The sequence below is a fragment of the Gymnoscopelus microlampas genome (assembly GCF_963454915.1).
Source record: "Gymnoscopelus microlampas genome assembly, chromosome: 15".
NCBI lineage: Eukaryota > Metazoa > Chordata > Actinopteri > Myctophiformes > Myctophidae > Gymnoscopelus > Gymnoscopelus microlampas.
Window position 1 is genome coordinate 394,852 of NC_139952.1, and position 14,160 is coordinate 409,011.

At 43.3% G+C, this 14,160-nt stretch overlaps 1 protein-coding gene across 1 annotated transcript; it reads left to right on the plus strand.

Annotated features, from left to right (window-relative positions):
• Positions 1-1,383: 1,383 nt before the first annotated feature.
• Positions 1,384-13,085, plus strand: LOC311061243 (histone acetyltransferase p300-like; the record flags this gene model as incomplete). Its single annotated transcript, XM_084079798.1, has 4 exons — positions 1,384-1,445; positions 7,574-7,732; positions 12,734-12,826; positions 12,971-13,085. The coding sequence occupies exons 2-4, from the start codon at positions 7,593-7,595 to the stop codon at positions 13,083-13,085; spliced, it is 348 nt and encodes a 115-aa protein (XP_083935924.1). The 5' UTR covers positions 1,384-1,445; positions 7,574-7,592.
• Between the last annotated feature and the right edge of the window lie 1,075 nt (positions 13,086-14,160).

The following is a 14,160-nucleotide window of genomic DNA, read 5'->3' on the forward strand; positions in this document are numbered from 1 at the left end:
AACGTATGTCATGCATGTTGATGAACTACAAACCTATACATCCATGTGATTAATGCTAATTGAAGATTAGCCAGAATTGCTAAAAGTGGTCCTTTTCATCAAAATGTGGCTGTGGGGTAAAGTGAGACAAATGGCTTGGGGTACAGTGGGAAACTGTCTCAAAGTTAAGTTTAGTACTTAAACATAGTTTAATCTAATATTGGTTTGATAATCCAATTGGTTTGATAATCTAATATTGGTTTGATTGGTTAAAACTGGTTTGTCTCGGTTGGGGTAAAGTGAGACACCTTCCAATTGTGTAGAGCAAAATGTGCTTAATGACCAATTGCCATGATTCTGTTACTAGTCTGACATTAGTTCTGGAATGTGTGGTTGTCAAGCTAGCTGTCGGTATTCTAACTGTTAGAACATGTGTTTTTATGGTAGTTTTAAACTGAAAAAAGTAAGTGGATCAGTTTACCCCATTGATTTTTCTGGTTTGTCTCGGTTTACCCCAGACCTGGGGTAAAGTGAGACACCAAAAAACTTTTTTTGAAACAATCATATTTTCACTGCCCTTTGTCTTGAATACATTCTGATAATTTCCATTGTTAGGAAACATCCCAAATGTATGGGAAATGTGAACATTTTACTGATATATCATTTTAGCTCACCTAGAGGGGAGAAAATGTAAAAAATGTCTCGCATTACCCCACTCTCCCCATTTGTGAGGTTGTAGATCGGCTATTTTCAAATAGCTGTTGTATATAGTGTAAGTTGTAAAACTGATGTTGATGCTATATTGTTAAATCATTTTGCTATTGGCCTGTGTGTGTGTGTGTGTGTGTGTGTGTGTGTGTGTGTGTGTGTGTGTGTGTGTGTGTGTGTGTGTGTGTGTGTGTGTGTGTGTGTGTGTGTGTGTGTGCGTGTGCGTGTGATCATGTGACCTATTGCTTCCTTTGGGCTTGTTTTCATAGACCTGGCTGCTTGTTTCTGTCACACAATCTGGCAACCCTGAACTCAGTAGGAAGTAAACACAGTTCGCAGGAAGATAAAGGAGGTCAAAGTGCACAAGAATAGAACAGGAAAGAGGTGAATGTCCTATGCTGAAGCAGTGAAGAGAGTGGAGGGTAGTGAAGAAAGGAACGAGGCAGGAGTGGTAGAACAACAGGAGGAAAGGAGAAATCAGCTGAGAGGGGTATCTGTATATGGACAGGAAAAGAGTGGACAATTTGCGAACTGGGAATTAATGGGATTACTATGAGTGGATTTTTTCTATTTTAGTCACGTTGAGTGGACATTATTTTTTATTAAATTATGTTTTATTATTATTTAGTTGCATTGTGACGCAGCCACAGATATAGGTAGGTGGCGGTAATGCACCATATCTGACTGGATGCCAACTGCGATAAAACTACAACGAAGACGAAGAAGTAAACACAGTCCTCCACTACATTCATATACGGGTGAGATGTTGTTCACACATTTTCTTTTCTAATAAAATGTTGGATTCATGTCAATGTGTTTTTTCAGACATTTTACCTCTTAAACCCTCAATACTTAGCAAACCTGACCTTTGGCTCTGTACTTGGTCTGCTCTTTTTTCCCCTCTACACTAAACCTCTTCACCAAAAATAGCAGATCTACAAGCTCACAACATGTCACAGCGCGTTACAAGCTTATATATCTGCTATTTTGCAGGCTGTTACGGTCAGAATACGGATGCTAGTGGTTCAAGTGCTTAAAGGGATATTTCACTTTAAAAAAAAATATTTTGGTCATTTTATCGTCTACTCAGGCTTTTGGGAGCACCCCGGAAAGTTTTTAAGTTGCTTGATTCAGTATTTAGATATTTGATATTCATTTTATGAGACTATGAGGGGGGGGGGGGGGCGGGGATAAATGTTTTTAATACAATTAAAAAATTACATAAAAGAAATGAAAAAAGTAATCGGAAAAACACGGCCCCCTCACATATTAGGAGGGCAGGATGAGTCACCAGAACCAGGGACGGGTGTTTTTGATAAATCTAACATGTTAAAAATGGAGTTTGAAGTTATAATGGGTTTGTGTACAGGAAGGGGGTGTGTCTAATAAAATGAATATCAAATATCTAGATACTGAATCAAGCAACTTAAAAACTTCTGGGGGGCTCACAAAAGCAGATGATAAAATGACCCAAATTTGTTTTGAAAATGAAATATCCCTTTAATGTAGAAAAATAACTTCTTATCACACAAAGACTTGGCTTGTATTGTAACTCTGAGGAGGAGGTCAGAGGACCCTCTGGGGCGGCAGTGGCTCAGGGGTAGAGTGGCCGGGTAGAGGCAACTGGAAACCGCAAGGTTCCCACTTCGATCCCGGCCTGGACCCCAGAGTTAGTGTCGAAGTGTCCTTGAGCAAGACGCTGAACCCCTAATTTCTCCCGATGAGCAGGTTGGTGCCTTGCATGGTTTCCTCCGCAATCGGTGTATGAATGTGTGTGTGAATGGGTGAATGTAATGCACAATCTATGTAAAGCACTTTGGATAAAAGCGCTATATAAATGCACCATTTACCCCCTAATGGTCCCGGACCCCCAGTTGAAAACCCATGCTATAGGGCAGTGGTAACCAACCTTTTCAAGCCCATGAGCATGCACTTTTTATTCCAATGTGTGAGCCGAGATCTCCCTCCATAAATTGTGTTCCAAAAAATACCACGACTAAGACATTAACATTTTACTAACAGACAGTATGTGCATACACCCACCACACAAAGGCTAGTAGTCTAAATACAATAAGGATAAACACGGATAGCTGTGTAATCAATGCCAAAATATTAGGAAAACATTTATAAATATGTCAAAATGTTAGGAAAAATAGAAAGTTTGCACTTTTTAAACAAAAAACAGGGACATGAAATGAATTGATATTACAGATATCTTCTCTTTAATGCATAATACCGAGTTTACATTTCAAAGAATATTCACATTTAGATATTCTCAACTGATTGGTTTATTTATTTATTTTTTTTATTCAATGTCACATTTATTTTCAACATTCTCCACCTGTAGGAAATGTAAACACCTCCTGCATTTTAACTGACAGCTGGTCAGTACTAGGGCGGTTAACATTTCTCAGACATTAAATTTGAATATTGGTCTTAAAAATTTGCCAAATATTGAATATATATTTTTCCCGAATGCGAGTGCTGAGCGTTTTTTGTTAACAATGTTGCCTGCAGAGGAAAAGACGCGGTCTGCAGACTGCAGACTCCTAGTAGCATGGGTCTGTCCACTTTCAATAATTTGAGGGGTTAAACGAGCGACCACTCCCTCTTTAGACTAATCCACATTTTTACTGAGATCTGATTGGCTCACAGGACAGCTTCAACAAACTGGGCTTCAAGCCAGCGCCACAGTGTCGGCTAACTTTCATTGAATAGACGGGGCCGAAAATGGAAAATTCTGTAACCATGTAGGCATTTTTGAGTAAAAGTTGGCATCCAGCATTTTTTCAAAGTTCAATGTGTCCCCAATAAGAATCCACCGGATGCCAGTGAAATAAGGGTCCCAGTTTTTTTTATTCCTCCGCCAAAGAAGATATGGTTTCACCACCACTTGTTTGTCTGAGCGTCTGTTTGTAAGCAGGATTACGGAAAAACTACTGCGCCAACTTTTATGAAACTTGGTGGAAGGGTGTAGCATGGGCTGATGATGAACCAAATTAACTTCCCATGCCCCTCGGCCATAAGGGGGCGGGGCAATGGGCGTGGTCAATCGCAAAAAGACACCCAACTCCCAAATGGCTTCACATAACGCCACAAAACTTTGTAGCAGGGATGGTCATCGCCTAAGAAAGAACGGATGCACTTTACACATCCACTGGCTAAAAGAGGGCACGGCAACCTAACAGAGCCCAGCACAGCCCACCAGAGCCCATTATAGCCCATTATAGCCCACCAGAGCCCAGCAGTCCGGCACATTCCAGCACACAAAGTCCAGCCCACTGGGAGAATAGCCTAGGGCATGGGGGTAGTTAAATGACTGTAATAGGCTATACAGGGCTGGGTCCAGCTGGAATAGGCTAGACTAGAATGTTCTAGGCCTTACTAGACTCTAATAGGCTCTATTAGGCTGTACTAGGCTCTTGTCAGCCCTGTAGCCCCTTTGCACTTGAGATTAACCACTGTGTCCACGGGCAATAGTTTTACAAGGGTTTGTGTCCACCGGCAATAGTTTTACATGAAAGTTTCGAGGCTATAGTATAGTACTGCCCCGTACAACCTAACAGAGCCCATTATAGCCCACCAGAGCCCAGCAGTCCGGCACATTCCAGCACACAAAGTCCAGCCCACTGGGAGAATAGCCTAGGCCCTAGGGTATGGGGGTAGTTAAATGACTGTAATAGGCTATACAGGGCTGGGTCCAGCTGGAATAGGCTAGACTAGAATGTTCTAGGTCTTACTAGACTCTAATAGGCTCTATTAGGCTGTACTAGGCTCTTGTCAGCCCTGTAGCCCCTTTGCACTTGAGATTAACCACTGTGTCCACGGGCAATAGTTTTACAAGGGTTTGTGTCCACCGGCAATAGTTTTACATGAAAATGTCTAGGCTATAGTATAGTACTGCCCCGTACAACCTAACAGAGCCCAGCACAGCCAACCAGAGCCCATTATAGCCCACCAGAGCCCAGCAGTCCGACACATTCCAGCACACAAAGTCCAGCCCACTGGGAGAATAGCCTAGCGTATGGGGGTAGTTAAATGACTGTAATAGGCTATACAGGGCTGGGTCCAGCTGGAATAGACTAGAATGTTCTGTGTCTTAATAGACTCTAATAGGCTCTATTAGGCTGTACTAGGCTCTTGTCAGCCCTTTAGTCCCTTTGCACTTGAGATTAACCACTGTGTCCACGGGCAATAGTTTTACATGGGTTTGTGTCCACCGGCAATAGTTTTACATGAACATTTCTAGGCTATTAGAGTCTAGTAAGGCCCTAGAACATTCTAGTCTAGCCTATTCCAGCTGGACCCAGCACTGTATAGCCTATTACAGTCATTTAACTACGCCCATACCCTAAGCTATTCTCCCAGTGGGCTGGACTTTGTGTGCTGGAATGCGCCGGACTGCTTAGCTCTGGTGGGCTATAATGGGCTCTGGTGGGCTGTGCTGGGCTCTGTTAGGTTGTACGGGGCAGTACTATACTATAGCCTAAACATTTTCATGTAAAACTATTGCCGGTGGACACAAACCCATGTAAAACTATTGCCCGTGGACACAGTGGTTAATCTCAAGTGCAAAGGGGCTAAAGGGCTGACAAGAGCCTAGTACAGCCTAATATAGCCTATTAGAGTCTAGTAAGACCTAGAACATTCTAGTCTAACCTATTCCAGCTGGACCCAGCCCTGTATAGCCTATTACAGTCATTTAACTACCCCCATACCCTAGGCTATTCTCCCAGTGGGCTGGACTTTGTGTGCTGGAATGTGCCGGACTGGTGTGCTATAATGGGCTCTGGTGGGCTGTGCTGGGCTCTGTTAGGTTGTATGGGGCAGTACTATACTATAGCCTAAACATTTTCATGTAAAACTATTGCCGGTGGACACAAACCCATGTAAAACTATTGCCCGTGGACACAGTGGTTAATCTCAAGTGCAAAGGGGCTACAGGGCTGACAAGAGCCTAGTACAGCCTAATAGAGCCTATTAGAGTCTAGTAAGGCCATTAAGTAAGTGGACATTAAAACATAGACTTAGATTCGAGAGCTAAACTTTTAGGACTAAAAGAGAAAAACAAATTGTAATGCCTTACCAAATTCTTGCATAATTTATGCTAATAAGGAAAGGTAGCATGATTGCACCATGGTAGGATTTCTGGACATCATAAACATGGACTTAAACTCTTAGATTACCTTTATAAGTTAATTAAAAGCTAAATTATAGCCTTTTCCCAGTTTTTGGCAATTAAGTTGCTCATTATGCAAATTTCTCGATATTTATGCCTAAACCAAGACTTTTACAGCTTGGCATCCGGCAGAAATGGATTCAGCGCCTAAAAATCATATAGAAACAACTCACTTAGTACTTTTACTCAAAAATGCCTACCACATTGTTTTCCAGGGGGAATTTTCCATTTTCGGCCCTGTCTAGAAATGAATGGCCGCACAATACACAAATCTAAATGTGTATTACATTACATTACATTACATTACAGTCATTTAGCAGACGCTTTTATCCAAAGCGACTTACAATAAGTGCATTCAACATAGGTAGGGAACGAAACTACTAATCACCAGAGGTCTTAAGTGCATTTCCTGTAAAAACAAGCAACCAAGAGTATACCTAGCGCTAAGGTAAAAGTGCAATATATCCAGGGGTGCACATAACTTTTTAGGTCTGGTACGCAGAAGAGCACCTGGACATGTGACTTGGTGCGCATGGCGCCCGTCCCGTTTTGTCAACGGGGGGGGGGGGGGGGGGGTGGTTCAGCCCGGACAGTTTTGTCAACGGGGGGGGGGGGGGGGGGTTCAGCACGGTGCCCACCGGACAGTTTTGTCAAGGGGGGGGGGGGGGGGGGGGGAGAAAAAAAGGACGCTCTGCTTCTAAATTCCGCCGATTTTCGCCGTTTTTTTTTCTCACGCTGTTACATAAAGCCCCCAAGGTTTGTGCCCTGTGCTGCTGCGCTGATTTTATCCGCCAGATTGGGACGTTCACGGCATATTTTGCACCATTACGGTGCGTTCATCATCGGTGACGAGTGCCTCTAACAGCCGCTGCTGGCTGCCTGCACGGAGCGAGGCAATGCGAGGCGATGCGAGGCGACGCGAGTCATATCTCTACCCCTGTGCCTAATGGCTGTACATGGGGCCGACGGGTGCTTTAGAGTGATTGTGTGAGTGTGGCTTCAGGAAGTAAATTCCTAGCCTCGATCTCCAGGCTTTTATTTTTTAGTTTTGCTAAAAAATAAAAGCTTGGAAATTCCTGTCCCAGCTGTTGGTGCGCAAAAGCGCCTTGCGTCGCCTGATGTGGTGCGCATTTTTTATTTTGGGTGCGCATGCGCACCTGCGCACCAGTTATGTGCACCCCTGAATATATCAGCTATCTACTTTCATAAACACATGAGATAAAATAGCCAAATCAAATGAGCACGAGCTAATAGATCCAATACAACAATACAACAATAGTTCCTACAACTAGTTAACAACAAGTAGGCCAGGCAAAGAGGAAGGGTAGTGTTTCCTGAAGAGGTGGGTTTTCAGCCTGCGGCGAAAGATGGGCAGTGACTCTGCTGTCCTGACATCAGTGGGAAGTTCATTCCACCACTGTGGGGCCAGAACAGAAAAAAGTCGTGACCGTGTCGATCGACCAGAAGGACCGTATTGGGATCTACTGTGACGGCTTTTACAATCGACGTGCTGATCGCAATGTACCAGTTGGTTACCACTGCGACAGGGAAAGGGTATGTTAGAAACATTATTAAATGTTTCTAACATACCGGTATAACATAATAGTAGCGTCACCGTTCAATGGGCATGATGCCACTAATGCCTTGTGCACATGTATTCAGCATTTCCTGTTTTCTTATCTATTTCATTGACTGTAACATTGACAGGTTTAATAAAGACCAAACGATGAGTCAGTGTGTGGAGAGAGAGGAGGAGGGAACAGACAGACCAGAGTCTTCAACATCCAGCTGTGTGTCTATGAAGAGTGACTGGTCTAAAGGAAAACCTCCTGACGTCACTAATGAACCTAGACCTCTACACACAAAGTATGTCAATCCTATATATACAATATACACACTATACACACTATAACACTGTGACTATGCAATATACAAAACACTATAACATGACAAAGTGATCTCATAATTTTCATGTGCACATTATTAAAAAAATATATATATTCTTTAGCTATTGATTTAGTTGCATTGTTATTATTGAATGCAGTATAGTCCTGTACCTATCCTGTAGACCCATTCGCAATTTGATGTTGGGGGAATTTCTCACTTGAACAGAGAGTCAGTGAGTCCCTAGACAAGAAAAAAAATCACCAAGGTGCTTGTCTGCCATATTGCCACGATTGGCGCAATGGCCAAATCAAATATGTCCGCCATTGGCTATGATGAAAATCAAACCTTTTTTGTTTTCGAGTTATGTGTTATATACACACGTAATACCTTCATTTCGACTAATTGTGGTGTGTGGAATTAATTTCTGATATTGTTATGACCATTTTGGATGAATTCGACCGTGAAAGGTAATTTTGCTATTCCGAAGACCTTGGCCATAACATGGCCATTGTTATGAGTAAAAACAGGTGCAACTAGAATAGGTCTCCATCAGGTCAGGTAGGTTATTGTGGCCTCCTGGTGGCACTATAATAGGCCAATGTGAAAAGGATGCCATTTCTTCTTAGGCCTTTGATGGCAATCGGATACTGCATTCATGATTTGCAGCATTTTGTTCAAAACAGACCTATCCTGCACTTTGGAAGCCAATGTTAGCCAATTAGGATGGAATATGAAATATCGGACACATCCGTCTTGATCACATGACTATAGAGATACTGTATACCGATTTGCGTGATTTTTGGACAGAATCTGAAGGAGTAATATTAAAAAAAGAAGTTTTACAAAAGACAGTCTCCTGGTGGCACTCTAAAAGGCAGATGTGAAAAATGCAGGGCAAAGGCCTTTCCTTGGCTTCTAGGGAGTGTGCGTGCAAGGTTTCACGCAGATCGGTGCAGTTATAGGTAAAAATGCGAATCGCCCTGTTTTAGCGCCACCATGAGACTGATTTGAACATTTTGAAGTGGCATTTCTTCCTCATTTTACATAAATTGCATGCTGCGTTCATGATTTGAGGCATTTTGAGGCACAACATTTCTTTTAGCAAAAATTGGCCTCCTAGTGGCAGTATAACAGGCCAATCTGAAAAATGTGGGGCAGAGGTTTGGCTTTGGGTTTAGTTTTGGCTCCAGGAAGTGTGTGTGCACAGTTTCGCAGCGACCGGGCCAACTGTGCTGGAGATGGGACGGACAGGATGCAAAACATATAGTCTCGGCCATGCCTTTCGACCTGACGGAGACAATAAGTCTAACTCAACTAATTCTGAAATTTTTCGTTCATTTCTGATATTTGTTTTGACCATTAAGGATCAACTTGTCATTGAAATAGGAATAAAGTGATATACAAATAAAATAATAACACCAAATAAAATAACTGACAGTAGCATGTTAGGATCATGTCAGTATCATGTTAGTATCATGGTCAGTATCATGGTCAGTATTATGTTAGTATCATGGTCAGTAGGTTAGTATAGTAATAGGAAAACAAAGGGGGCATTAATGCATTTTGGCTATGTGCAATAATGCAACTGCAGACATATTGCCCTTTGTTAGGCTATTCAATATTTGTTTTAATTTCCTGAATTCATATTTATTTAATTAGTGATAAATCAATAATTATACACAATAAATACATATTATGTTTTAATTTAAATAACTGATCTCAGTACAGATCCATTATAGTGATTATAAGTTTTGCCATAATCATGTAGCTCTATAACAGAGGCACAGCCAGCAATGGTACAAAAAATGGTTTCATTTATATATGTGTGATATATCTAACTATATAAATGCCGAGCAACTTCCGCACCCTCGGTGCCGACACCCCACAGCTCTGTTATCGAATAAACAACGCACCGCCAGACCACATGTCGCCTACTGACTCGCCACGGCGGCCGCGCTGAATTTACGCCTCGCGTAGGGGACATCTCACTGCTCACTACACCGTTTCCACCGCGCAACATAATTAATTCTACTCACCAAATGTCGGACAAAACGGAAGGGGAGCCCGCTTCGTACCGTTTACCGTGCGCACGACCTCATCACCACAACAGCAGGCAGCCGCTGCGGGGTTTTTTTCCTTTTTTTCCAAACTTTTTTTTTGGACACCATTTTCTCCAGGCACCATTTCTGGTGTAACGTCGGGTGTTTCTTTTCACCAGCCAATCACCTTTCACGTTGCCACGTCCGTTGCCACGTCGCGCTGACGTACGCTAAACAAGCGCTGCCGTGCGCACAATGCAAACGAGCCCAAAGGCGCGCAAAAATAAGCCGACCATTGCTTAGACACAAAGTCAGACCTGGCAACGCAGCCTACGCCAATCATGTGTGAGAGATCTACAAGCTATGGGGCAGAGACGCCACCGTATCTTAGCAACAACTACAGCGCTCACTCTCATTGGTCGTGTCACGCTAAGAGCAGTCTCCAGACAATGGCATCGCAGACAGCTTGCTGTTACTGCTGTAGCCATCACAGGCAGTTGCAGCACGACGGACAGGGCGCTGTGATAGCTGCCATGTCGCTAACGCTAACCTGGTTGTCATGCCTGCAGCGGCTGTGCAATCACTTTGTCAACAATGCACGTTCGTGTGGTGAATGTCTATATTGCTGCTCAGTTCGTCCATTGTAGATGGTGTATGTTTGTGTGTGTCTTCTGGAGAACTATGTAGCTCCACAGCAACTACAGTAACTAACGTAATGGCAGGACCGCCCCGTGCAACACATGTTAGGCTGCATTATGGTCATGTAGTAATTTCAGATAATTTCGCTCCGATTACAGCAGTGTTTATCAACCCTTTCACGCCGCCCCCCCCCCCCCCCCCCCCCCCCCCCCCCAAATACACGTACTTGATCTGGGACCCCCCCATTCTGTTTGACTCCGTTCCACAAGTAAATATTGTGAAAATAGCCGATCTACAAGCTCGAAACGCCTCACGTTGAGAGGCTTTGTACGCTTGGAGATCGGCTATTTTCTACATCATTGCCTCTTTCTTACATTCTTTGCCAATGTGGCCCATGTTTTCATAGCATAGTTTATTGACTACTTCTGTTGCAGAAATGGCCATTTCCTTTACTTTCGGTTTTTTATTGTCTCCGCCAGGCCGAAAGGCATGGCGCAAGACTATGTTTCACCCCCTGTCCGTCCGTCTGTCATAGCTAATCTCTCACATCGTTGACTTGATCGCAGCAAAATAACAACCCGATGTGGAGAGTCAGCGAGAGCTGGATAAACGACGTAAAATGTGTCAAAAGGAGTCTGTACGGCTGTCGATAAATCAACACATGACGTCGGTGGGAGAGGAGATATTGTGTCTTTTGGACAAACAGCAGCGTGCTGCTGATGTTTGTTGTGTGAAGGAGCTTAATGTCAGAGTGTTTGTGTTGGAGCGCCTCAGTGCGGCTGCAGAGTTCATGTGCAACCTCTTCCAGAGAGACACAGAGACACTAGAAACTCTGCTGGGGAAAAAAAACACTGCTGGGCATTGACTTTCCTATGGACATTGATCTACACACTGCAGGTATATCTGTTACACACACAACATCAAACTACACACTGCAGGTATGATGCAGCGTTTGCATTACAGCCAGCATGCCAGCGTAGTTCCCATATGCTTTCAAGGTGGGCTAAACCATATGGACCCCATGTCAGCAATGTCAGCGGCATCCACTTCAGTCCCAACTGCGATGCCCATGCAGGCTATAAGTAGCTTCTACCTGGCCCTTAGGTGGGCCCCAACTAGCCATGTTTATGTGGGACCAAGGCGGGTCCTAACTGGGTTTGCCCATGCAGGCTTTAACTGAGTTCTACCTGGGCCCTAGGTCTACCCTAACCAACCACAGTGCAGTGCCCATCGCTCCAATTGTTGTGACGTCAGGGCTCTCAATACTGCACATTGGTGGAGGAGGAGGGGCCGCAGGGCGACCGCACACATCGCTGAACCAATCGTAGCCCACGGATGTTTCCTCTGTGGATTTACAATCTGCCCCTCTATGCCACATATCATCCGCACTACAGGGTCTTCACTGACCGAGCCACGGCCCCACTGACCCTCATGACGCTACGCCACTTAAACGTGCGGCAGCATGCGCTGGGTTGCCAGGTTTGCACAGCCTGCGCCAGAAACAAGCAACCACCTTCATGAAAAAAAAAAAAACACCGAAATGGTCCGCAATGTTCCAGGGGTGTCCCCGCGCGTCCCAACACTCCACAGGGGGTCAGTGGACCATCAGGGGGTCCGCGGACCCCCTGTGGACCCCCTGAAACATAACAAATATTATTTCTTCAAATTTTTTCCTTTTTCAAAAAAACTTTTCCACAGTTTCACTCCGGCGATTTGGGTCCCCCAATATACACACGGCCACGCTGGGCCCCGTGCGCGGCTGGGGTTGAGGGGGGCGTAGCCCCCCGAAACTCTAGTATATATATATATATGTGTGTGTGTGTATATATATATATATATATATATATATATATATATATATCAGCTATGTTCTTCACGTCAGATAGGGACACTAGGGTTCATGGGATTACCTGGCATCACTATTTTGCAAACTAGTGTTTTTTTTCCTATTTTTTTTTTATCACTGAATGAACAGTTAAATCGTAGACATTCATTTAGGACCGCTGCATCGGAGCTCATGTAGTCATTAGAACATGTAAATAAATCTCATGGAGAGAATATTAGGTTCTTCTTGCCTAACAATTGTTTTTTTTAAACATTATTTGTTTTCCTATATTCAGTATTCGGTTTCGGCCAATCATTTTCCATTCAGTGCATCCCTATGTAGGTGCTTGTTTCCACATGTACAGTTACAGATATGTCATATAATATTATGTCATAATATCATAATAATATGTGTTCCTCAATGTTTCTCCCTACTCTTTCTGTCTCTTTGCCTTGCCTATCATTGTCTTTCTCTCAGCATCACAGCCCTCCCTCTCTCTGCAACAGACATGCGGATGTCTTGGCTTGAAGACATCACACAGAGCTGCCGTGACTTCAATGTCAACATGCTGTGAGTGTTCACATCACACAGAAAGCAGAACCAATACATTGTGTGCTCACCGTTTTCCTGACCCCAGACCAACTGAACAATTATCACTGAATTGAATCTGATGTCTGCCTTTGTCTCTGTCATTCTCTGTGTGTTGGTGAGCAGTGTAGAGTCCATGTCAACAGGAGACCCAGCTGAGGACAGGAAGAATCTGGTGCCTCGGGCTCAGAACATAGAGAGGAACATATATGAGTCAGCTAACAGACAGGCAAGAACCTAATATTCTCTCCATGACATTTATTTACATGTTCTAATGACTACATGAGCTCCGACGTAGCGGTCCCAAATTAATGTCTACGATTTAACTGTTCATTCAGTGATAAAAATACATTTTAAAAAATCACAAGTTTGCAAAATAGTGATGCCAGCTAACCCCATGAACCCTAGTGTCCCTATTCTGACATGAAGAAAATAGCTGATCTATAAGCTCACAATCCATTAAGTAACATGTTGTTGTATAGAGAGAGCCCTATGGGACCCTGGTCAACTAAGCATATAGGGTATTAATTATAGTATTAATGTAGTTAATTTTTGCAAATAACATTGTCAACACAAGTATTTAAAACATATATGTATTATTATGCAAATTAACCAAAAAGCTGTTAAATTAACGTTGTAGACAACAACATGCCTCCTCTGATACATCTGGAGTTCCCAGATGGTTCTTTTCTGCTGACAGTGGGGAGTTTGACCAGGAGAGCATAACGTACACAGAGGTTCATACTATCTCCTCCAGTTCCCTCCCCACTGAACACCCTGACCACCCAGTAGGACCACAGTACACATGGAGGAGATTAACAATGAATGACTATAATATAGTCATAGTTAATCTTCAAAATAACTGCAAACTGTTAAAACAACAGTCAACATGCATGTCAAGTATCCTCGGAGCTTTAACCCCATTTAAATTGAACAGGGTCCTTCATGGGTCTATTCTTGGTCCCTTAGCCTACTTATTTCCCTCTAAACCAAATCTATACACAGATGATAGCAGACCTACAAGCTCACAATGTGTCACAACGCAACACGTTGTGACGCTTTGTGAGCTTGTAGATCTGCTATTTTCGCATACTTTTTCCCCAGAATAGGGTTAGGGCTAGAGTTCATGAGCGTTTCCCTGCTTCAGCCCAGCCCTGCACATGAACTCTGCAGCCGCACTGAGGCCCCTGCTGGAAAGCATCCCAGCCCAAACATTAACGTAACTAATAATTGGGCCGTGCGACCCAGAAATGACCGTAATAATCCTAAAACAGGAGCGAAAATATTAAAAAAATAAATAAATATATATATATATA